The sequence below is a fragment of the Coregonus clupeaformis genome, chromosome 34 (assembly GCF_020615455.1).
Source record: "Coregonus clupeaformis isolate EN_2021a chromosome 34, ASM2061545v1, whole genome shotgun sequence".
NCBI lineage: Eukaryota > Metazoa > Chordata > Actinopteri > Salmoniformes > Salmonidae > Coregonus > Coregonus clupeaformis.
In genome coordinates this window covers 10,343,441-10,366,457 of record NC_059225.1, presented here as the reverse complement: position 1 = coordinate 10,366,457, position 23,017 = coordinate 10,343,441, and the positions used below count along the sequence as shown (strand labels likewise).

At 42.7% G+C, this 23,017-nt stretch overlaps 1 protein-coding gene across 3 annotated transcripts in view; it reads left to right on the top strand.

The window, feature by feature from the left end:
- Window positions 1-23,017, top strand: part of LOC121549743 (nuclear receptor coactivator 2) — a 226,950-nt gene that overhangs the window by 82,940 nt on the left and 120,993 nt on the right. For 2 of the 3 annotated variants that reach the window (XM_041861597.2, XM_045210411.1), the window contains exons 2-3: window positions 10,632-10,742; window positions 20,496-20,668. In XM_041861597.2, the coding sequence (XP_041717531.1) occupies window positions 10,651-10,742; window positions 20,496-20,668 (265 nt within the window). In that variant the 5' untranslated portion in view covers window positions 10,632-10,650. Of the gene's footprint in view, window positions 1-8,484; window positions 8,736-10,631; window positions 10,743-20,495; window positions 20,669-23,017 lie in introns of those variants that run through there. The other variant, XM_041861598.2, reaches the window with a different exon arrangement.

Sequence of the window (23,017 nt, the reverse complement as noted above, 5' to 3'; positions counted from 1 at the left end):
TATGGCCCTGTAGAGAGACTAGAGCGACTAGAGGATTAGAGATGTTATATGGCCCTGTAGAGAGACTAGAGCGACTAGAGGATTAGATATGTTATATGGCCCTGTAGAGAGACTAGAGCGACTAGAGGATTAGAGATGTTATATGGCCCTGTAGAGAGACTAGAGGATTAGAGATGTTATATGGCCCTGTAGAGAGACTAGAGGATTAGAGATGTTATATGGCCCTGTAGAGAGACTAGAGCGACTAGAGGATTAGAGATGTTATATGGCCCTGTAGAGAGACTAGAGCGACTAGAGGATTAGAGATGTTATATGGCCCTGTAGAGAGACTAGAGGATTAGAGATGTTATATGGCCCTGTAGAGAGACTAGAGGATTAGAGATGTTATATGGCCCTGTAGAGAGACTAGAGGATTAGAGATGTTATATGGCCCTGTAGAGAGACTAGAGCGAGGAATTAGAGATGTTATATGGCCCTGTAGAGAGACTAGAGGATTAGAGATGTTATATGGCCCTGTAGAGAGACTAGAGCGACTAGAGGATTAGAGATGTTATATGGCCCTGTAGAGAGACTAGAGGATTAGAGATGTTATATGGCCCTGTAGAGAGACTAGAGGACTAGAGGATTAGAGATGTTATATGGCCCTGTAGAGAGACTAGAGCGACTAGAGGATTAGAGATGTTATATGGCCCTGTAGAGAGACTAGAGCGACTAGAGGATTAGAGATGTTATATGGCCCTGTAGAGAGACTAGAGCGACTAGAGGATTAGAGATGTTATATGGCCCTGTAGAGAGACTAGAGCGACTAGAGGATTAGAGATGTTATATGGCTCTGTAGAGAGACTAGAGCGACTAGAGCCCCAGCGTGTGTACACCCTATGGAGTATTGGCCGGGCCGGTCGGTCTGTGTGTTGGTTTGTGTGTGTGTATGTGTGGTGTCATTGAGACGTGCCCACTGTCAGGGTGGCGTTTAGTTACGATGGTCGCCTGCTCAGTGGCTCACACACACACACACACACACACACACACACACACACACACACACACACACACACACACAACGCTGCCTGAACGTGCTGGTAAAGTCAAGGAGAACCAGGCAACCAATCATATCCAACCGCCCAAAGCACTTGCATGCTGTAGTTATGGCAACCACCAATAAGATCCAACAGCCCAAAGCACTAAAGGCTGGAAGGGATGGCAACAGCCAATCAGATTCAATGGAAGCATAGTGATTTGCTCTTGTTGGGAGAGAGATTCAGCATATCAGATAGTGGGTTAAAAGTTACAGCGATGGATGATGTTAGGGCTGGTTTGTATGCAACAACTCTGCTAGATGGTCATTTAGAGGTGGGGAGATGCTAATGTAAGAATACCATTCATATGCACTATTTATCTGGATATTCTGCAAACAGCCCAACACTAAGCAGGTCCGGGACCTGTTGGAGAGAGAACACTGCTACTGCATGTGGGAGCTTGCTACGCAGGTTCTGTCGTGGCATCCATTTAAACATCAGTAAACTGCAGACTGCAAAGCGTCAGTACCTGTAAAGGTGAACTGCACAGTGCCATGCAGTCTATTTACACTGAGAGCAGCACTAGGACATGTTAAGACCCTGTGAGCAGCACTAGGACATGTTAAGACCCTGAGAGCAGCACTAGGACATGTTAAGACCCTGAGAGCAGCACTAGGACATGTTAAGACCCTGTGAGCAGCACTAGGACATGTTAAGACCCTGTGAGCAGCACTAGGACATGTTAAGACCCTGAGAGCAGCACTAGGACATGTTAAGACCCTGTGAGCAGCACTAGGACATGTAGTAAAGACCCTGAGAGCAGCACTAGGACATGTTAAGACCCTGAGAGCAGCACTAGGACATGTTAAGACCCTGAGAGCAGCACTAGGACATGTTAAGACCCTGAGAGCAGCACTAGGACATGTAGTAAAGACCCTGAGAGCAGCACTAGGACATGTTAAGACCCTGAGAGCAGCACTAGGACATGTAGTAAAGACCCTGAGAGCAGCACTAGGACATGTAGTAAAGACCCTGAGAGCAGCACTAGGACATGTTAAGACCCTGAGAGCAGCACTAGGACATGTTAAGACCCTGAGAGCAGCACTAGGACATGTTAAGACCCTGAGAGCAGCACTAGGACATGTAGTAAAGACCCTGAGAGCAGCACTAGGACATGTTAAGACCCTGAGAGCAGCACTAGGACATGTAGTAAAGACCCTGAGAGCAGCACTAGGACATGTAGTAAAGACCCTGAGAGCAGCACTAGGACATGTTAAGACCCTGAGAGCAGCACTAGGACATGTTAAGACCCTGAGAGCAGCACTAGGACATGTTAAAACCCTGAGAGCAGCACTAGGACATGTTAAAACCCTGAGAGCAGCACTAGGACATGTTAAAACCCTGAGAGCAGCACTAGGACATGTAGTAAAGACCCTGAGAGCAGCACTAGGACATGTTAAGATCCTGAGAGCAGCACTAGGACATGTTAAGACCCTGAGAGCAGCACTAGGACATGTAGTAAAGACCCTGAGAGCAGCACTAGGACATGTTAAGACCCTGAGAGCAGCACTAGGACATGTAGTAAAGACCCTGAGAGCAGCACTAGGACATGTTAAGACCCTGAGAGCAGCACTAGGACATGTTAAGACCCTGAGAGCAGCACTAGGACATGTTAAGACCCTGAGAGCAGCACTAGGACATGTTAAGACCCTGAGAGCAGCACTAGGACATGTTAAGACCCTGAGAGCAGCACTAGGACATGTTAAGACCCTGAGAGCAGCACTAGGACATGTTAAGACCCTGAGAGCAGCACTAGGACATGTTAAGACCCTGAGAGCAGCACTAGGACATGTTAAGACCCTGAGAGCAGCACTAGGACATGTTAAGACCCTGAGAGCAGCACTAGGACATGTAAAGACCCTGAGAGCAGCACTAGGACATGTTAAGACCCTGAGAGCAGCACTAGGACATGTATAAGACCCTGAGAGCAGCACTAGGACATGTTAAGACCCTGAGAGCAGCACTAGGACATGTTAAGACCCTGAGAGCAGCACTAGGACATGTTAAGACCCTGAGAGCAGCACTAGGACATGTTAAGACCCTGAGAGCAGCACTAGGACATGTTAAGACCCTGAGAGCAGCACTAGGACATGTTAAGACCCTGAGAGCAGCACTAGGACATGTTAAGACCCTGAGAGCAGCACCAGGACATGTAAAGACCCTGAGAGCAGCACTAGGACATGTTAAGACCCTGAGAGCAGCACTAGGACATGTAGTAAAGACCCTGAGAGCAGCACTAGGACATGTTAAGACCCTGAGAGCAGCACTAGGACATGTTAAGACCCTGAGAGCAGCACTAGGACATGTTAAGACCCTGAGAGCAGCACTAGGACATGTTAAGACCCTGAGAGCAGCACTAGGACATGTTAAGACCCTGAGAGCAGCACTAGGACATGTAGTATAGACCCTGAGATCAGCACTAGGACATGTTAAGACCCTGTGAGCAGCACTAGGACATGTAGTATAGACCCTGAGATCAGCTCTTAGCTCTCTCTAGCTCTCTATCTGTCTTTGTAGCTCTCGCTCGATGTCTCTTTCGATCTCTCTCTCTCTCTCACTCTCTCTATTTTATATTTACATTTTAGTCATTTAGCAGACGCTCTTATCCAGAGCAACTTACAGTTAGTGCATTCATCTTAAGATGGCTAGTATACTTCTCCTCAAAGTAGCTATCAGCAAAGTATATCTCTCTCTATCACGCTCTCGCTCTCTGTATCCATTAGGCTTTAAGTAGGCCACTGCAATCCAGCAGGGAGCTTGGCGCGACCCAGCTAGCGCTACGGCTAACTCGTCCCATTGACATGTGATGGCTGGCGCCTGGCTAGGCTAACGCTAGCTGAGCCGTCCTTCAGCACTGCTGTACTGTGCTGTTCAGTCTTGGCTGAGAGCAGAACACAGTGTGTTAACAGTGGCTCAAGTGTAACACACTGTACCTGTCTGGCTGTGAATGCTGTCCTCTCCCCTTGTCCCCTCCCCTTAGTAGGAGAGGAGCGAGATCAGCTCTCACACACATCCACCATGCAGTAGAAACCTCCTAGTCAGTGCTCATATAGCCCTCCATTACACAACACATCATGGTGGCAGCTGGTTATTAAAAATACATCAGCTCTCAATAATTGATCATCTTTCATTAAGGTCAGGGCATGTATTTGTGTGGGTGTGTGTGTGTGTGGGTGTGTGTGTGTGTGTGGGGGGGGTTGTGGGTGTGTGTGCGCTTCAGGGTTTCCGTTAGGAAAATGTGGCGCCGGACAACGTGACCGGGAAGATTTTAATTTACCGGCAATTTGAGAAATGTACTGGACCCATATACAGTGGGGGGGAAAAGTATTTAGTCAGGCACCAATTGTGCAAGTTCTCCCACTTAAAAAGATGAGAGGCCTGTAATTTTCATCATAGGTACACATCAACTATGACAGACAAAATGAGATTTTTTTTTCTCCAGAAAATCACATTGTAGGATTTTTAATGAATTTATTTGCAAATTATGGTGGAAAATAAGTATTTGGTCAATAACAAAAGTTTCTCAATACTTTGTTATATACCCTTTGTTGGCAATGACACAGGTCAAACGTTTTCTGTAAGTCTTCACAAGGTTTTCACACACTGTTGCTGGTATTTTGGCCCATTCCTCCATGCAGATCTCCTCTAGAGCAGTGATGTTTTGGGGCTGTCGCTGGGCAACATGGACTTTCAACTCCCTCCAAAGATTTTCTATGGGGTTGAGATCTGGAGACTGGCTAGGCCACTCCAGGACCTTGAAATGCTTCTTACCGAAGCCACTCCTTCGTTGCCCGGGCGGTGTGTTTGGGATCATTGTCATGCTGAAAGACCCAGCCACATTTCATCTTCAATGCCCTTGCTGATGGAAGGAGGTTTTCACTCAAAATCTCACGATACATGGCCCCATTCTTTCCTTTACACGGATCAGTCGTCCTGGTCCCTTTGCAGAAAAACAGCCCCAAAGCATGATGTTTCCACCCCCATGCTTCACAGTAGGTATGGTGTTCTTTGGATGCAACTCAGCATTCTTTGTCCTCCAAACACGACGAGTTGAGTTTTTACCAAAAAGTTCTATTTTGGTTTCATCTGACCATATGACATTCTCCCAATCCTCTTCTGGATCATCCAAATGCACTCTAGCTGACTTCAGACGGGCCTGGACATGTACTGGTTTAAGCAGGTGGACACGTCTGGCACTGCAGGATTTGAGTCCCTGGCGGCGTAGTGTGTTACTGATGGTAGGCTTTGTTACTTTGGTCCCAGCTCTCTGCAGGTCATTCACTAGGCCCCCCCGTGTGGTTCTGGGATTTTTGCTCTCCGTTCTTGTGATCATTTTGACCCCACGGGGTGAGATCTTGCGTGGAGCCCCAGATCGAGGGAGATTATCAGTGGTTTTGTATGTCTTCCATTTCCTAATAATTGCTCCCACTGTTGATTTCTTCAAACCAAGCTGCTTACCTATTGCAGATTCAGTCTTCCCAGCCTGGTGCAGGTCTACAATTTTGTTTCTGGTGTCCTTTGACAGCTCTTTGGTCTTGGCCATAGTGGAGTTTGGAGTGTGACTGTTTGTGGTTGTGGACAGGTGTCTTTTATACTGATAACAAGTTCAAACAGGTGCCATTAATACAGGTAACGAGTGGAGGACAGAGGAGCCTCTTAAAGAAGAAGTTACAGGTCTGTGAGAGCCAGAAATCTTGCTTGTTTTTAGGTGACCAAATACTTATTTTCCACCATAATTTGCAAATAAATTCATAAAAAATCCTACAATGTGATTTTCTGGAATTATTTTTCTCAATTTGTCTGTCATAGTTGACGTGTACCTATGATGAAAATTACAGGCCTCTCTCATCTTTTTAAGTGGGAGAACTTGCACAATTGGTGGCTGACTAAATACTTTTTTCCCCCACTGTACAATTAGCATTCCTGCAACATTATGTTTTAGCAATGTGCAAATAGTTGTCTCTCACTCACTTACGTGTGTGTGTGCGCTTCAGGGTTTCCGTTAGGAAAATGTGGTGCCAGACAACGTGACCGGGAAGATTTACATTTACCGGCATTTTGAGAAATTTACTGGACCCATATATGCATTGGGTTTATAACCCATTAGGGCTTCCACCCACGATGTTCAATGACATAAATCACATTTAGATTATGGTAATTAATCTTAAAATAACATGCAAGTCATGTAATGAAGCAGCCAATAAACATTTGCCAAAATGCAATTGGCGGGAAAACCCCATTCTAAAGAGCACACCTGATTAAGCAGTTCCATACGTGACAGAGATGAACATCTCTGTTAGAAACTTAGGAAGAGGGGGGATCTAAAGATGCAACAACTAGGATTGGTTGCTAATATGACTAGGATTGTGCCTTTGGCTTCTGGACAACGAAAGAAAGTTGATATGAAAACCAATAGAACAGAAGTGAAATGGCATAGCGCTGGGTCCAATAGGAAGTAAATGGAAATAAATTGGCCAAAATGATATAATTACTCCTGTCTGTACAGAAATAAATCAAACCATTCAAAATACTTCACCAGAAAGAATAACTTAGCCCGGGGTTTCCCAAACTCGGTCCCTGGGACCCCAAGAGGTGCATGTTGTGGTTTTTGCCCTAGCACTGCACAGCTGATTCAAATAATCAACTGATCATCAAGCTTTGATCATTTGAATCAGCTGTGTAGTGTTAGGACAAAAACCAAAACATGCACCCCTTGGGATCCCGAGGACCGAGTTTGGGAAACGATGACTTAGCCACAGAGGAATCGAGATCATTAGCTTATTTTATTATTTTAAATAGCTGTGGTTGTTTCACAAGCTTGTAAGCCTCGGCTGTCTCTTGCCAATTCTTGCGCATTCATTGTATCGTTGTGTGAATTGTTTGGCCTTTGATTTTAGATTTGTATCAATTCCCCATTACATATGTCACCAGTAGTAAATGTACTGCTAATCCCCATTATTTGGTTACATTAATTCTGTTCATGCATGTATTAATTACAGTAATATACCGTTCTCACTCTTGGAGTGGAAACGTTGTTTGCAGAGTTCACAATCTGCTACACTTGTGAGAAACAAGTTTCGGTTTATTTCATAACCATCATTTACACAATTTAAAAATGTTTTCATTGTCTTTTGTCAGGTTTCTCTGTCCTGTTAATGTTGAGGGAGCACACGCCTGAACACGCATAGAAGTACCTGGCCTGCTGCACAGAAATGTAGGAAAGTGGTTTTTAAACATCCATTGCAAATGAACAATATATTAAAACTATAGTTCCTCACGGTAAGCTATTTGAAAAATCTTCCCAACAATCTCCCCCTCGATAATCACCAATCCTCGGTGTGAAAGAGCAATGGAAGTTCTGGTGCTACTGCTGCATTGGCCTAAAGTTGGCTTGGGCCAAATACCGTTCATATCGAGGTATTTCGAAATACCAACGGTATGATTTTTCAATACCAATTAAAAAATATATATTTCAAGGGGGCTGTGGGGGTGAGGTGAGTGCTAACTAAGTTAAGTATAAAAAAAAAAAAAAAACTAAGATTTTTCAAATGAATTATATCCAGCTCAGGGCTCCAGCTATGCATTTGGTTTGCTAGCTAGATGCCAAGATCAAGCTTCTTGGTTACAGCACAGACATTCAAATCCCTCCTGCATCAAGATCCCTGTTGCCTAAATAGTTTTGTTCATCAAATAGTTTTAGCGCCCCTTGTGTGCACATTCGGTAATACCGTATACACTGGTATGGTACAAAAACGGTATGACAGTATGAATATCTGTATACTGCCCAACTATAGCCTATAGGCTATGAGTTCCATACGCTAATTTCTTTAGCTGCCAATGGATCACCGTGTATCAATGTGTCCATATCGCAGTGTCTGTGGTAGTGTGAGGTAACCCTATGTTAAGGAAGAGTAGACTGTCAGTGTGGTGTCTCTCTCTCTCTCTCTCTCTGTCTCCCTCTGTCTCTCTCTCTCTCTCTCTCTCTCTCTGTCTCCCTCTGTCTCTCTCTCTCTCTCTCTCTCTCTCTCTCTCTCTCTGTCTCTCTCTCTCTCTCTCTGTCTCCCTCTGTCTCTCTCTCTCTCTCTCTCTCTCTCTCTCTCTCTCTCTCTCTCTCTCTCTCTCTCTCTCTCTCCCTCTCTCTGTCTCCCTCTGTCTCTCCCTCTCTCTCTCGCTCTCTCTCCCTCTGTGTCTCTGTCTCTCTCTCGCTCTCTTTCTCTCTGTGTCTCTGTCTCTCTCTCTCTCTCCCTCTGTGGCTCTCGCTCTCTGTCTCCCTCTGTCTCTCCCTCTCTCTCTCGCTCTCTCTCCCTCTGTGTCTCTCTCTCTCTCCCTCTGTGTCTCTCGCTCTCGCTCTCTCTCTCCGTCTCTGTCTTTCTCTCTCTCTGTCTCTGTCTCCCTCAGTCTGTCTCTGTCTCTCTCTCTCTCTCTCTCTCTCTGGCTGTGTGCTCTCGTTTCAGTCTCTCTGGGGAGATCAGCACCATCAGAAGGAAATAATTGAATCTCCGCTCCACTTTCACTCGTTCCTCCTGTGTTGGATCAACCAATGCCAACAGCATAGGGGCGTATCTGTGTGTGTACACCCCAGAATGAGCCACCCTAGTTCACTTGGAGATGGGGAAGAGGGGCATCCAGAGCTGCCAAAACATTTTCTATCGATTTTGGGTTACGTACCTGTTATGCATTAGTGTGTTCTTTCTCAACCACTCCTGGTACATTAGTGTGTTTCTCTAACCACTCCTGGTACATTAGTGTGTTCTTTCTCTAACCACTCCTGGTACATTAGTGTGTTTCTCTAACTGCTCCTGGTACATTAGTGTGTTTCTCTAACCACTCCTGGTACATTAGTGTGTTCTTTCTCTATCACTCCTGGTACATTAGTGTGTTTCTCTAACCACTCCTGGTACATTAGTGTGTTTCTCTAACCACTCCTGGTACATTAGTGTGTTTCTCTAACCACTCCTGGTACATTAGTGTGTTTCTCTAACCACTCCTGGTACATTAGTGTGTTCTTTCTCTAACCACTCCTGGTACATTAGTGTGTTTCTCTAACCACTCCTGGTACATTAGTGTGTTCTTTCTCTAACCACTCCTGGTACATTAGTGTGTTCTTTCTCTAACCACTCCTGGTACATTAGTGTGTTTCTCTAACCACTCCTGGTACATTAGTGTGTTTCTCTAACCACTCCTGGTACATTAGTGTGTTTCTATAACCACTCCTGGTACATTAGTGTGTTTCTCTAACCACTCCTGGTACATTAGTGTGTTCTTTCTCTACCACTCCTGGTACATTAGTGTGTTCTTTCTCTAACCACTCCTGGTACATTAGTGTGTTCTTTCTCTACCACTCCTGGTACATTAGTGTGTTTCTCTAACCACTCCTGGTACATTAGTGTGTTTCTCTAACCACTCCTGGTACATTAGTGTGTTTCTATAACCACTCCTGGTACATTAGTGTGTTTCTATAACCACTCCTGGTACATTAGTGTGTTCTTTCTCTACCACTCCTGGTACATTAGTGTGTTTCTATAACCACTCCTGGTACATTAGTGTGTTTCTATAACCACTCCTGGTACATTAGTGTGTTTCTCTAACCACTCCTGGTACATTAGTGTGTTTCTCTAACCACTCCTGGTACATTAGTGTGTTTCTCTAACCGCTCCTGGTACATTAGTGTGTTTCTCTAACCACTCCTGGTACATTAGTGTGTTTCTCTAACCACTCCTGGTACATTAGTGTGTTTCTCTAACCACTCCTGGTACATTAGTGTGTTCTTTCTCTACCACTCCTGGTACATTAGTGTGTTTCTATAACCACTCCTGGTACATTAGTGTGTTTCTCTAACCACTCCTGGTACATTAGTGTGTTTCTCTAACCACTCCTGGTACATTAGTGTGTTTCTCTAACCGCTCCTGGTACATTAGTGTGTTTCTCTAACCACTCCTGGTACATTAGTGTGTTTCTCTAACCACTCCTGGTACATTAGTGTGTTTCTCTAACCACTCCTGGTACATTAGTGTGTTTCTCTAACCACTCCTGGTACATTAGTGTGTTTCTCTAACCACTCCTGGTACATTAGTGTGTTTCTCTAACCACTCCTGGTACATTTCGTGTGTTTCTCTAACCGCTCCTGGTACATTAGTGTGTTTCTCTAACCGCTCCTGGTACGTGGATGACTGTTGCGTTGTCTCTATAACTGTTCTCTCTGTGTGTTGTCTCTATAACTGTTCTCTCTGTGTGTTGTCTCTATAACTGTTCTCTCTGTTGTGTTGTCTCTATAACTGTTCTCTCTGTGTGTTGTCTCTATAACTGTTCTCTCTGTGTGTTGTCTCTATAACTGTTCTCTCTGTGTGTTGTCTCTATAACTGTTCTCTCTGTGTGTTGTCTCTATAACTGTTCTCTCTGTGTGTTGTCTCTATAACTGTTCTCTCTGTGTGTTGTCTCCATAACTGTTCTCTCTGTGTGTTGTCTCTATAACTGTTCTCTCTGTGTGTTGTCTCCATAACTATTCTCTCTGTGTGTTGTCTCTATAACTGTTCTCTCTGTGTGTTGTCTCCACAGACGCTGATATGCAGTGAGGATGAGTGGCATCGGTGAAAACCCCTCTGACCCTGCTTCCAGGGCAGAGTCACGGAAACGCAAAGAATGTTCCTCTGACCTGCTGGGCCCCAGGTAAACACATCTCTACTACTACCACTCTACTCTAACATCTTTACTCTTACTGTAACCTTACAGTAGGTTATTGTAACTTTACTGTAGGCTACTCAGAAAACCTAAACCCTGGTCACTAAGTAGCTTTGGTGAAGATAGAACGGTCCCGTTTCTGGAGCGTGAGGCAGCTTGATGTGTATTCCCTGGACAGGACGCTAGAACCCAGGCCAGAGAGACCTCTTATTTAACTAGTTATGGCTTAATGCCAACCCCATGGTTCTCTCCTAATTGGAACCCAGGTATGACACCTGTCACCTTTGTTTGATTTACTTTTTGATTTACTTTTTGCCCAAAAAAAAAAAAAAAAAAGAGGCTAATATTTACACTGAGTGTACAAAACATTAAGAACACCTGCTCTTTCCATGATGTAGACTGGCCAGGTGAATCCAGGTGAAAGCTATGATCCCTTATTGATGTCACTTGTTAAATCCACTTCAAATCAGTGTAGATGAAGGGGAGGAGACAGGTTAAAGAAGGATTTTTAAGCCTTGAGACATAGATTGTGTATGTGTGCCATTTAGAGGGTATTTAAGTGGCTTTGAACTGGGTACAGTAGTAGGTTTGTGTCACCGGTTTGTGTAAAAAACTGCAACTCTGCTGGGTTTTTCACACTCAACAGTTTCCCGTGTGTATCAAGAATGGTCCACCACCCAAAGGACATCCAGCCAACTTAACACAACATGGGCCAGCATCCCTGTGGAACGCTTTCGATGCCTTGTAGAGTCCATGCCCTGACGAATTGAGGCAGTTCTGAGGGCAAAAGGGGGCGCAACTCAATATTAGGAAGGTGTTCTTAATGTTTTGTACACTCAGTGTATATGGGGCGTTCCACAGATGCTGGCCCATGTTGACTCCAATGCTTCCCACAGTTGTGTCAAGTTGGCTGGATGTCCTTAGGCTGGTGGACCATTTTACCTGGATTCACCTGGACAGTCGATGTCATGGAAAGAGCAGGTGTTCCTAATGTTTTGTATACTCAGTGTATTTTCAGTCAATAAAAAAAAACAAGAGGCATTTAAGATTAATTTATTGAAAACTGTAATATCAACTGTTTATATTATATCATGGAACACAATCTGTAATATCAACTGTTTATATTATATCATGGAACACAATCTGTAATATCAACTGGTTATATTATATCATGGAACACAATATGTAATATCAAATGGTTATATTATATCATGGAACACAATATGTAATATCAACTGGTTATATTATATCATGGAACACAATCTGTAATATCAACTGGTTATATTATATCATGGAACACAATCTGTAATATCAACTGGTTATATTATATAATGAAACACAATCTGTAATATCAACTGGTTATATTATATCATGGAACACAATCTATAATATCACCTGGTTATATTATATAATGGAACACAATCTGTAATATCAACTGGTTATATTATATCATGGAACACAATCTGTAATATCAACTGTTTATATTATATCATGGAACACAATCTGTAATATCAACTGGTTATATTATATCATGGAACACAGTCTGTAATATCAACTGGTTATATTATATCATGGAACACAATCTGTAATATCAACTGGTTATATTATATGGTGGAACACAATATGTAATATCAACTGGTTATATTATATCATGGAACACAATCTGTAATATCAACTGGTTATATTATATGGTGGAACACAATATGTAATATCAACTGGTTATATTATATCATGGAACACAATCTGTAATATCAACTGGTTATATTATATAATGGAACACAATCTGTAATATCAACTGGTTATATTATATCATGGAACACAATCTGTAATATCAACTGGTTATATTATATCATGGAACACAGTCTGTAATATCAACTGGTTATATTATATCATGGAACACAATCTGTAATATCAACTGTTTATATTATATCATGGAACACAATCTGTAATATCAACTGTTTATATTATATAATGGAACACAATCTGTAATATCAACTGTTTATATTATATAATGGAACACAATCTGTAATATCAACTGGTTATATTATATCATGGAACACAATCTGTAATATCAACTGTTTATATTATGTCATGGAACACAATCTGTAATATCAACTGTTTATATTATATCATGGAACACAATCTGTAATATCAACTGTTTATATTATATCATGGAACACAATCTGTAATATTAACTGGTTATATTATATCATGGAACACAATCTGTAATATCAACTGGTTATATTATATCATGGAACACAGTCTAATATCAACTGGTTATATTATATCATGGAACACAATCTGTAATATCAACTGTTTATATTATATCATGGAACACAATATGTAATATCAACTGGTTATATTATATCATGGAACACAATCTGTAATATCAACTGTTTATATTATGTCATGGAACACAATCTGTAATATCAACTGTTTATATTATATCATGGAACACAATCTGTAATATCAACTGTTTATATTATATCATGGAACACAATCTGTAATATCAACTGTTTATATTATATCATGGAACACAATCTGTAATATCAACTGTTTATATTATATCATGGAACACAATCTGTAATATCAACTGTTTATATTATATCATGGAACACAATCTGTAATATCAACTGTTTATATTATATCATGGAACACAATCTGTAATATTAACTGGTTATATTATATCATGGAACACAGTCTAATATCAACTGGTTATATTATATCATGGAACACAATCTGTAATATCAACTGTTTATATTATATCATGGAACACAATCTGTAATATCAACTGTTTATATTATATCATGGAACACAATATGTAATATCAACTGGTTATATTATATCATGGAACACAATATGTAATATCAACTGTTTATATTAGATCATGGAACACAATCTGTAATATCAACTGGTTATATGATATCATGGAACACAATCTGTAATATCAACTGGTTATATTATATAATGGAACACAATCTGTAATATCAACTGTTTATATTATATAATGGAACACAATCTGTAATATCAACTGGTTATATTATATCATGGAACACAATCTGTAATATCAACTGTTTATATTATATCATGGAACACAATATGTAATATCAACTGGTTATATTATATTTTATTTTTATTTTATTTCACCTTTATTTAACCAGGTAAACCAGTTGAGAACAAGTTCTCATTTACAACTGCGACCTGGCCAAGATAAAGCAAAGCAGTGCGATAAAAACAACAACACAGAGTTACATATGGGGTAAACAAAACAAAGTCAAAAATACAACATAAATAAATATATATATACAATGTGTGCAAATGTAGTAAGTTATGGAGGTAAGGCAATAAATAGGCTATAGTGCAAAATAATTACAATTAGTATTAACACTGGAATGATAGATATGCAAGAGATGATGTGCAAATAGAGATACTGGGGTACAAATGAGCAAAATAAATAACAATATAGGGATGAGGTAGTTGGGCGGGCTAATTTCAGATGGGCTGTGTACAGGTGCAGTGATCGGTAAGGTGCTCTGACAACTGATGCTTAAAATTAGTGAGGGAGATAAGTGTCTCCAGCTTCAGAGATTTTTGCAATTTGTTCCAGTCATTGGCAGCAGAGAACTGGAAGGAATGGCGGCCAAAGGAGGTGTTGGCTTTGGGGATGACCAGTGAGATATACCTGCTGGAGCGCAGACTATGGGTGGGTGTTGCTATGGTGACCAATGAGCTAAGATAAGGCGGGGATTTGCCTAGCAGTGATTTATAGATGGCCTGGAGCCAGTGGGTTTGGCGACAAATATGTAGTGAGGACCAGCCAACAAAAGCGTACAGGTCACAGTGGTGGGTAGTATATGGGGCTTTGGAGACAAAACGGATGGCACTGTGATAGACTACATCCAATTTGTTGAGTAGAGTGTTGGAGGCTATTTTGTAAATGACATCGCCGAAGTCAAGGATCGGTAGGATAGTCAGTTTTACGAGGGCATGTTTGGCAGCATGAGTGAAGGAGGCTTTGTTGCGAAATAGGAAACCGATTCTAGATTTAACTTTGGATTGGAGATTCTTAATGTGAGTCTGGAAGGAGAGTTTACAGTCTAACCAGACACCTAGATATTTGTAGTTGTCCACATACTCTAGGTCAGACCCGTCGAGAGTAGTGATTCTAGTCGGGTGGGCGGGTGCAAGCAGCGTTCGGTTGAAGAGCATGCATTTAGTTTTACTAGTGTTTAAGAGCAGTTGGAGGCTACTGAAGGAGTGTTGTATGGCATTGAAGCTCGTTTGGAGGTTTGTTAACACAGTGTCCAATGAAGGGCCAGATGTATACAAAATGGTGTCGTCTGCGTAGAGGTGGATCTGAGAGTCACCAGCAGCAAGAGCGACGTCATTGATATACACAGAGAAAAGAGTCGGCCCAAGAATTGAACCCTGTGGCACCCCCATAGAGACTGGCATAGGTCCAGACAACAGGCCCTCCGATTTGACACATTGAACTCTATCTGAGAAGTAGTTGGTGAACCAGGCGAGGCAGTCATTTGAGAAACCAAGGCTATTTAGTCTGCCAATAAGAATGCGGTGGTTGACAGAGTCGAAAGCCTTGGCCAGGTCAATGAAAACGGCTGCACAGTACTGTCTTATCGATCGCGGTTATAATATCGTTTAGGACCTTGAGCGTGGCTGAAGTGCACCCATGACCAGCTCGGAAACCGGATTGCATAGCGGAGAAGGTACGGTGGGATTCGAAATGGACGGTGATCTGTTTGTTGACTTTGCTTTCAAAAACTTTTGAAAGGCAGGGCAGGATGGATATGGGTATGTAACAGTTTGGATCTAGAGTGTCACCCCCTTTGAAGAGGGGGATGACCGCGGCAGCTTTCCAATCTCTGGGGATCTCAGACGTTACGAAAGAGAGGTTGAACAGGCTAGTAATAGGGGTTGCGACAATTTCGGCGGCTAGTTTTAGAAAGAAAGGGTCCAGATTGTCTAGCCCAGATGATTTGTAGGGGTCCAGATTTTGCAGCTCTTTCAGAACATCAGCTGTCTGGATTTGTGTGAAGGAGAAGCGGGGGGCATGGGCAAGTTGCAGCAGAGGGTGCAGAGCTGGTGGCCGGGGTTAGTGGTAGCCAGATGGAAAGCATGGCCAGCCGTAGCAAAATGCTTGTTGAAATTCTCGATTATTGTAGATTTATCGGTGGTGATAGTGTTTCCTAGCCTCAGTGCAGTGGGCAGCTGGTAGGAAGTGCTCTTATTTTCCATGGACTTTACAGTGTCCCAAAACTTTTTGGAGTTAGTGCTACAGGATGCAAATTTCTGTTTGAAAAAGTTAGCCTTTGCTTTCCTGACTGCTTGTGTATATTGGTTCCTAACTTCCCTGAAAAGTTGCATATCGCGGGGGCTATTTGATGCTAATGCAGTACGCCACAGGATGTTTTTGTGCTGGTCAAGGGCAGTCAAGTCTGAGGAGAACCAGGGGCTATATCTGTTCTTAGTTCTGTATTTTTTGAATGGGGCATGTTTATTTAAGATTGAGAGGAAATTACTTTTAAAGAACAACCAGGCATCCTCTACTGACGGAATGAGATCTATATCCATCCAGGATACCTGGGCCAGGTCAATTAGGAAGGCCTGCTCGCTGAAGTGTTTTTGGGAGCGTTTGACAGTGATGAGGGGTGGTCGTTTGACCACGGACGCAGGCAATAAGGCAGTGATCGCTGAGATCCTGGTTGAAGACAGCGGAGGTGTATTTAGAGGGTAAGTTAGTCAGGATGATATCTATGAGGGTACCCATGTTTACGGATTTAGGGTTGTACCTGGTAGGTTCGTTGATAATTTGTGTGAGATTGAGGGCATCTAGTTTAGATTGTAGGATGGCCGGGGTGTTAAGCATATCCCAATTTAGGTCACCAAGCAGTACGAACTCTGAGGATAGATGGGGGGCAGTCAATTCACATATGGTGTCCATGGCACAGCTGTGGGCTGAGGGGGGTCTGTAGCAAGCGGCAACAGTGAGAGATTTATTTCTGGAAAGGTGGATTTTTAGAAGTAGAAGCTCAAACTGTTTGGGCACAGACCTGGATAGTGTGATAGAGCTCTGCAGGCTATCTCTACAGTAGATTGCAACTCCACCCCCTTTGGCAGTTCTATCTAGACGGAAAATGCTATAGTTGGGGATGGAAATTTCAGAATTTTTGGTGGCATTCCTAAGCCAGGATTCAGACACTGCTAGAACATCAGGGTTTGCGGAGTGTGCTAACGCAGTGAATAACTCAAACTTAGGAAGGAGGCTTCTGATATTTACGTGCAGAAAACCAAGACTTTTACGGTTACAGAAGTCAACAAATGATAGCTCCTGGGGAGTAGGAGTGATACTGGGGGCTGCAGGGCCTGGGTTAGCCTCTACATCACCAGAGGAACAGAGGAGGACTAGAATAAGGATACGACTAAAGGCTTTAAGAACTGGTCTTCTAGTGCGTTGGGTACATAGAATAAAGGGGGCAGTTCTCCGGGCGTTGTAGAAAAGATTCAGGGCATTATGTACAGAAAAGGATATGGAAGGATATGAGTACAGTTCAGGTAACCCTAAGTGTTGGGTAACAATGAAAGAGATAGCATCACTCGGCGTGTATGGGGGGTGGAACAAAGGAACTTTTTGAGGCAGTTTGAGAGGGACTAGGGGTTCTACAGTGAAATTGTATAATAAGAACTAACCCAAACAGCAATAGGCAAGGCATAATTGACATGGGAGAGAGGCATAAAGCAGTCACAGGTGTTATTAGACGTGGTCCTCTGTAGCTCAGCTGGTAGAGCACGGCGCTTGTAACGCCAAAGTAGTGGGTTCGATCCCCGGGACCACCCATACACAAAAAATTTATGCACGCATGACTGTAAGTCGCTTTGGATAAAAGCGTCTGCTAAATGGCATATTATTATTATTATTATTATTATTATATTAGAGAGAGCTAAGACAACAACTGGTAATAGCGATAACGTTTGGGCTAAGGCTAAACAGAATAAACAGGACAGGGTACCGTGTAAAGGAACAGTCCAGCAGGCATCAGCTGTGCAGCTGAGTGATCATAAGGTCCAGTGAACAGCAATATGTGAGTCCGAGAGCAGTTCAAATTGGTGCTTCAGCACAGCTAGCAGGGAGCACAGTTGTAGTTTGCGTGTGCTAGCGGGCCGGGGCTAGCAGATGGATCTTCGTGGTCGTCGCAACGGGAAGCCTGTTGAAACCACATCAGACGATTTCGTCGGCAAACCAGTCGTGTTGGATCGGGCGGGGCTCAGTGTCAACACTAGGAGGTCCCGTCCGGTTGACAGAGAGGTAGATAGCCAGGAGATGGGCCTGAGGCTAGCTCAAGGCTAACTGGTGCTTGCTATAGGGCAATGGTAATTAGCCAACAACAGGTTGCAGCTAGCTAGCTGGTTGCGATGATCCGGCGCTAGGGTCCAGTGATTCCGGCAGAAAGTCCAATAAGCTCTGGGTCGATAGCACGCTGTGCAGACTGGCCGACGAATTGTCCAGGCTAGAGCTAGAGCTGGCTGGTGGATAGTGTAGGCCACGGACAATGGTGAAGACGCTAACGGAGACTAATAGCAAGTAGCCATTCAGTTGCAGCTACACTAGTTTCAGCTTAAAGGTTCTTGATGAAAGTTATAAAGAAATAATAGAATCCTTTCCACGTTGGGTGAAGCGGGTTGCAGGAAAGTATATTTAGTTAATGAATGAAAAGTAAAAATTTAGAAATATATACAAAATAGACAAAAAAACAAGAAACGGGATATTTACACAAGGACAATGAATAAAAGCGACCGCACTGCTGGTTATATTATATCATGGAACACAATCTGTAATATCAACTGTTTATATTATATCATGGAACACAATATGTAATATCAACTGGTTATATTATATCATGGAACACAATCTGTAATATCAACTGGTTATATTATATCATGGAACACAATCTGTAATATCAACTGGTTATATTATATCATGGAACACAATCTGTAATATCAACTGGTTATATTATATAATGGAACACAGTCTGTAATATCAACTGTTTATATTATATCATGGAACACAATCTGTAATATCAACTGTTTATATTATATCATGGAACACAATCTGTAATATCAACTGGTTATATTATATCATGGAACACAATCTGTAATATCAACTGGTTATATTATATCATGGAACACAATCTTCAAAAAGGCATTGACCTCAGCATTGGCGCTTGCTTGTAGAAGAAGCCTTATGTTACGAATCAAAAGGACTACGTAAAGGTAGGTTAAGTAATTAAATATGAACTGAAATCAAATTGCCCCATATTTTCAGTCAATAAAAAAACAAGTGCCATTTTGAGAATCATTAATTGAAACCGTAATATCAACTGGTCCACAAATGCCATTAGGCCACGGAAGCCTTCTCCCTTCACAAAGCTGAGAGGCAACATATCTTACGTTATGAGCAGTGTTACCTGCTCGGCTCTGGCGGGGACACAGCCGCGCTTTGCACTGGCAAAAGATGTGATGCGAGATGTCTGCTGCTTGTCCCTCTCCGAGAACGTTTCTGTCACGAATTCAGCCGAGGCTGCCCCTCCTCCTTGCTCGGGCAGGCTTCGGCGTTCGTCGTCACCGGCTCACTAGCCACTACCGCTCCATTTATCATCACTCCATTTGTCTTGTCTTGTCTTGTCAATCACACACACCTGGTACTCATTCCCTCATTAGTCTGTGTATAAGTGTTCCCTCTGCCCCCTTGTCCTTTGTGAGTGATTGTTCATTGTGAGAGTGAGTAGCTCGGTTGACCTACTCTTTCCTTGTATGTAGCCAAGGTGGATTTTTCCCTTGTGCTAGTTTCATTTTTGACGCTTACTGGCCTTTATTCATGTACACTGAATAAACTCTGGATTTAGTTTCATGGAGCTACTTGTGCTGTGATACGACATCTTGATGTTCTATAGATATTGTGCAGTTTGCGTCGGTCAGTTTGATCAAAATACTTCTAAACCTCGCAGCTTTTGGCTCCATGCTGATAAGTGGCCACTTCCTCACAGCATATCAGAAGCACTTGCCATGTATGGTTTTAAATCTTAAATAGAGCATTCCAAGTTAATTTATGGAATAAGAGTTTATATGAAAATGTATGCACTCACTAACTGTAAGTCGCTCGGGATAAGAGCGTCTGCTAAATGACTAAAATATAAAATGTAAATATGCAGTTTCATGCCCGGTTTGAGGTGGGATATATCTCAATATACAATGTTTTAATGTGATATTTAACCCCTATCTCAATATAACATGTTTTAATGTGATATTTAACCCCTATCTCAATATAACATGTTTATTATTTTGACAAGAGTTATTAATTAAATCAGACAAAAATGTTTTTTTTTTAAATCTCTGGTTAAAGATCGAGTTTTGACGTCCGTTTGAGGACTCTATTACTCATGCGCATCCCTACAAATTAGCTCTTTATACATGCGTGAAAAAATAATATTTTGGAACAATGTCTTCTCTGATGTCTTTCATTCTCTCTGCTCTCTCTGTGTTGTTCTCCTGCTGAGAACAGAGTCAGGAATGTGGAGCTTCTCTCTGCTCTTTATTTCTCTCTCAATATCTCTCTCTCTCCGTCTCTTTCTCTCGCTTGCTGTCTCTCTCATTCAGTCTTTCTCTCCATCTGTCTCTCCTTACCGTTACCATGGTCTCACACCGGCCTTCTCTCCGTCTCCTCAGCCCCAAACGAAGCAACGAGAAGAGAAAGCGCGAGCATGAGAACCGGTACATCGAGGAGCTGGCCGAGCTGATCTTCGCCAACTTCAACGACATCGATAACTTCAACGTCAAGCCTGACAAATGTGCTATCCTCAAGGAGACTGTGAAACAGATACGACAGATCAAGGAGCAAGGTACAGCACTTGCTTTATTTGTCCATTTTGTATGGTTAGCATGGGTCCTGTCTGTCACAGTACACAGAGGCTGCGTTTACACAGGCAGCCCAATTCTAATCTTTTGCACAGTTATTGGCAAAAATACCTGATCTGATTGGGAAAAGATCAGAATTGGACAGCCTGACACACACCACACCACATACAGGTAACTGCCGGAATAAAGGACAACGCGTGAGTGAATGAGGTATACAGAGTATATTGAAAGCAGGTGCTTCCAAACAGGTGAGGTTCCTGAGTTAATTAAGCAAGTAACATCCCATCGTGCTTAGGGGTCATGTATACAAATGCTGGGCAGGCCATTATTTTGGCTACCGTGGCTATGCCCCCAAAGGATGACAAGGCCCCCATCCACAGGTTATGAGTGGTCACCTGAGTGGTTTGATGAGCATGAAAATGATGTAAACCGTATGCCACGGCCGTCTCAGTCACCAGATCTCAACACAATTCAACACTTATGGGAGATTCTGGAGCGGTGCCTGAGACAGCGTTTTCCATCAACATCAACAAAACACCAAATGATAATAATAATATAATAATATGCCATTTAGCAGACGCTTTTATCCAAAGCGACTTACAGTCATGCGTGCATACATTTTTGTGTATGGGTGGTCCCGGGGCTCGAACCCATTACCTTGGCGTTACAAGCGCCGTGCTCTACCAGCTGAGCTACAGAGGACCAGAATGGCATCGCATCCCTCCAATAGAGTTCCAGACACTTGTCATCTGATCAGGTCATCTGATGCAGCACTCCATCACTCTCCTTCTTGGTAAAATAGCCCTTACACAGCCTGGAGGTGTATTGGGTCATTGTCCTGTTGAAAAACAAATGATAGTCCCACTAAGCCCAAACCAGATGGGATGGCGTATCGCTGTAGAATGCTGTGGTAGCCATGCTGGTTAAGTGTGCCTTGAATTCTAAATAAATCACAGACAGTGTCACAAGCAAAGCACCCCCACACCATCACACCTCCTCCTCCATGCTTTACGGTGGGAAATACACATGCAGAGATCATCCGTTCATCCACACCACGTCTCACAAAGACACGGCGGTTGGAACCAAAAATCTCCAATTTGGACTCCAGACCAAAGGACACATTTCCACCGGTCTAATGTCCATTGCTCGTGTTTCTTGGCCCAAGCAGGTCTCTTCTTATTATTGGTGTACTTTAGTTGTGGTTTCTTTACAGCAATTCGACCATGAAGGCCTGATTCACACATTCCACGTAAACCTATGTAACATTAACCAATTAAAAACAGCTATGTAGCAATGAGGTTTGTGCAGTAAGCTATAGGACCAATACATTGGCTATGCTTGGAATTGCCCTGCCAATGCATTGTTGTTCGGCCATTTAAAAAAAATTATATAAACAAATGTGAGGTAGGCGATAATCACTCCAGTAATAGATCCGTTGTTGTATTACTTGTGAGGCACAGCTTAGTGGGCATATATTTACAGTAAATCATTAGATTTTGATTGTACTGGGCTGATGGTGCCTGCATCTGATGGTCAGTCTCAGCGGAGGGAGAGGGCAGCAGACTGAGGGGTTCGCCTCTCAGCATCCCTTCGCTCTCCCTTTCCTCCACTGACACGGACCAAAAAGGCGCACTGTCTTCTAGCTTATGGCGAAAACTCGAGTCGCACCACATTTATTTCTGCCTCGTTCATGTTGTTACTTCTACGAACGGAGAAAGTGAAATATTCCTCAAAATTTTAAAAAAAATTACCCAAGCCGCTAATAATAACAACAACGCAAGCGTATAGATCCACTTTCCTTCTCATTCATTACTGCTGCAGTGCTTGTTGTAGCGCTGAGTGGAAATAGGAAGAACGCATTTTATGGCTTATAAAAGTCTTGAATACAAAGTGTTGACAGCGCTGAGTAAGAACTTAAACATGAACTCATTCATAAAAACAGCAGCTCTTTGCTGTATTCGTTGCATGTCTCTCTCTAGTCGTGGTTTTAAACGTTTTGAAATCTCACAGTATAAATTTGGCTGTAGCTTACTTTTATGCCTGCTACGTTACCGCAGACACGGTCATCTGAGCCATCTGATTGGCCAGCGGTAGGCCTATAGTGCACTTGATTTGCTCTCTGGGCCCGCCGGGAAGGCAGAGTTTGTACCTTCAGACACATGAAATGGTTCAAAATGGCAACAGTTGGCATACCCGGCGCACGGGGCAGCTGAATCGGGTGCACCTATCGCCAACAGCCCGAGACGGATAAAACAAAATACGAGTACAAGGCTTTATCGTCGTTTTTTTTCTTCTTCTCCAGAAATGTTTGGCAATCGACTAGTAATGCCTTG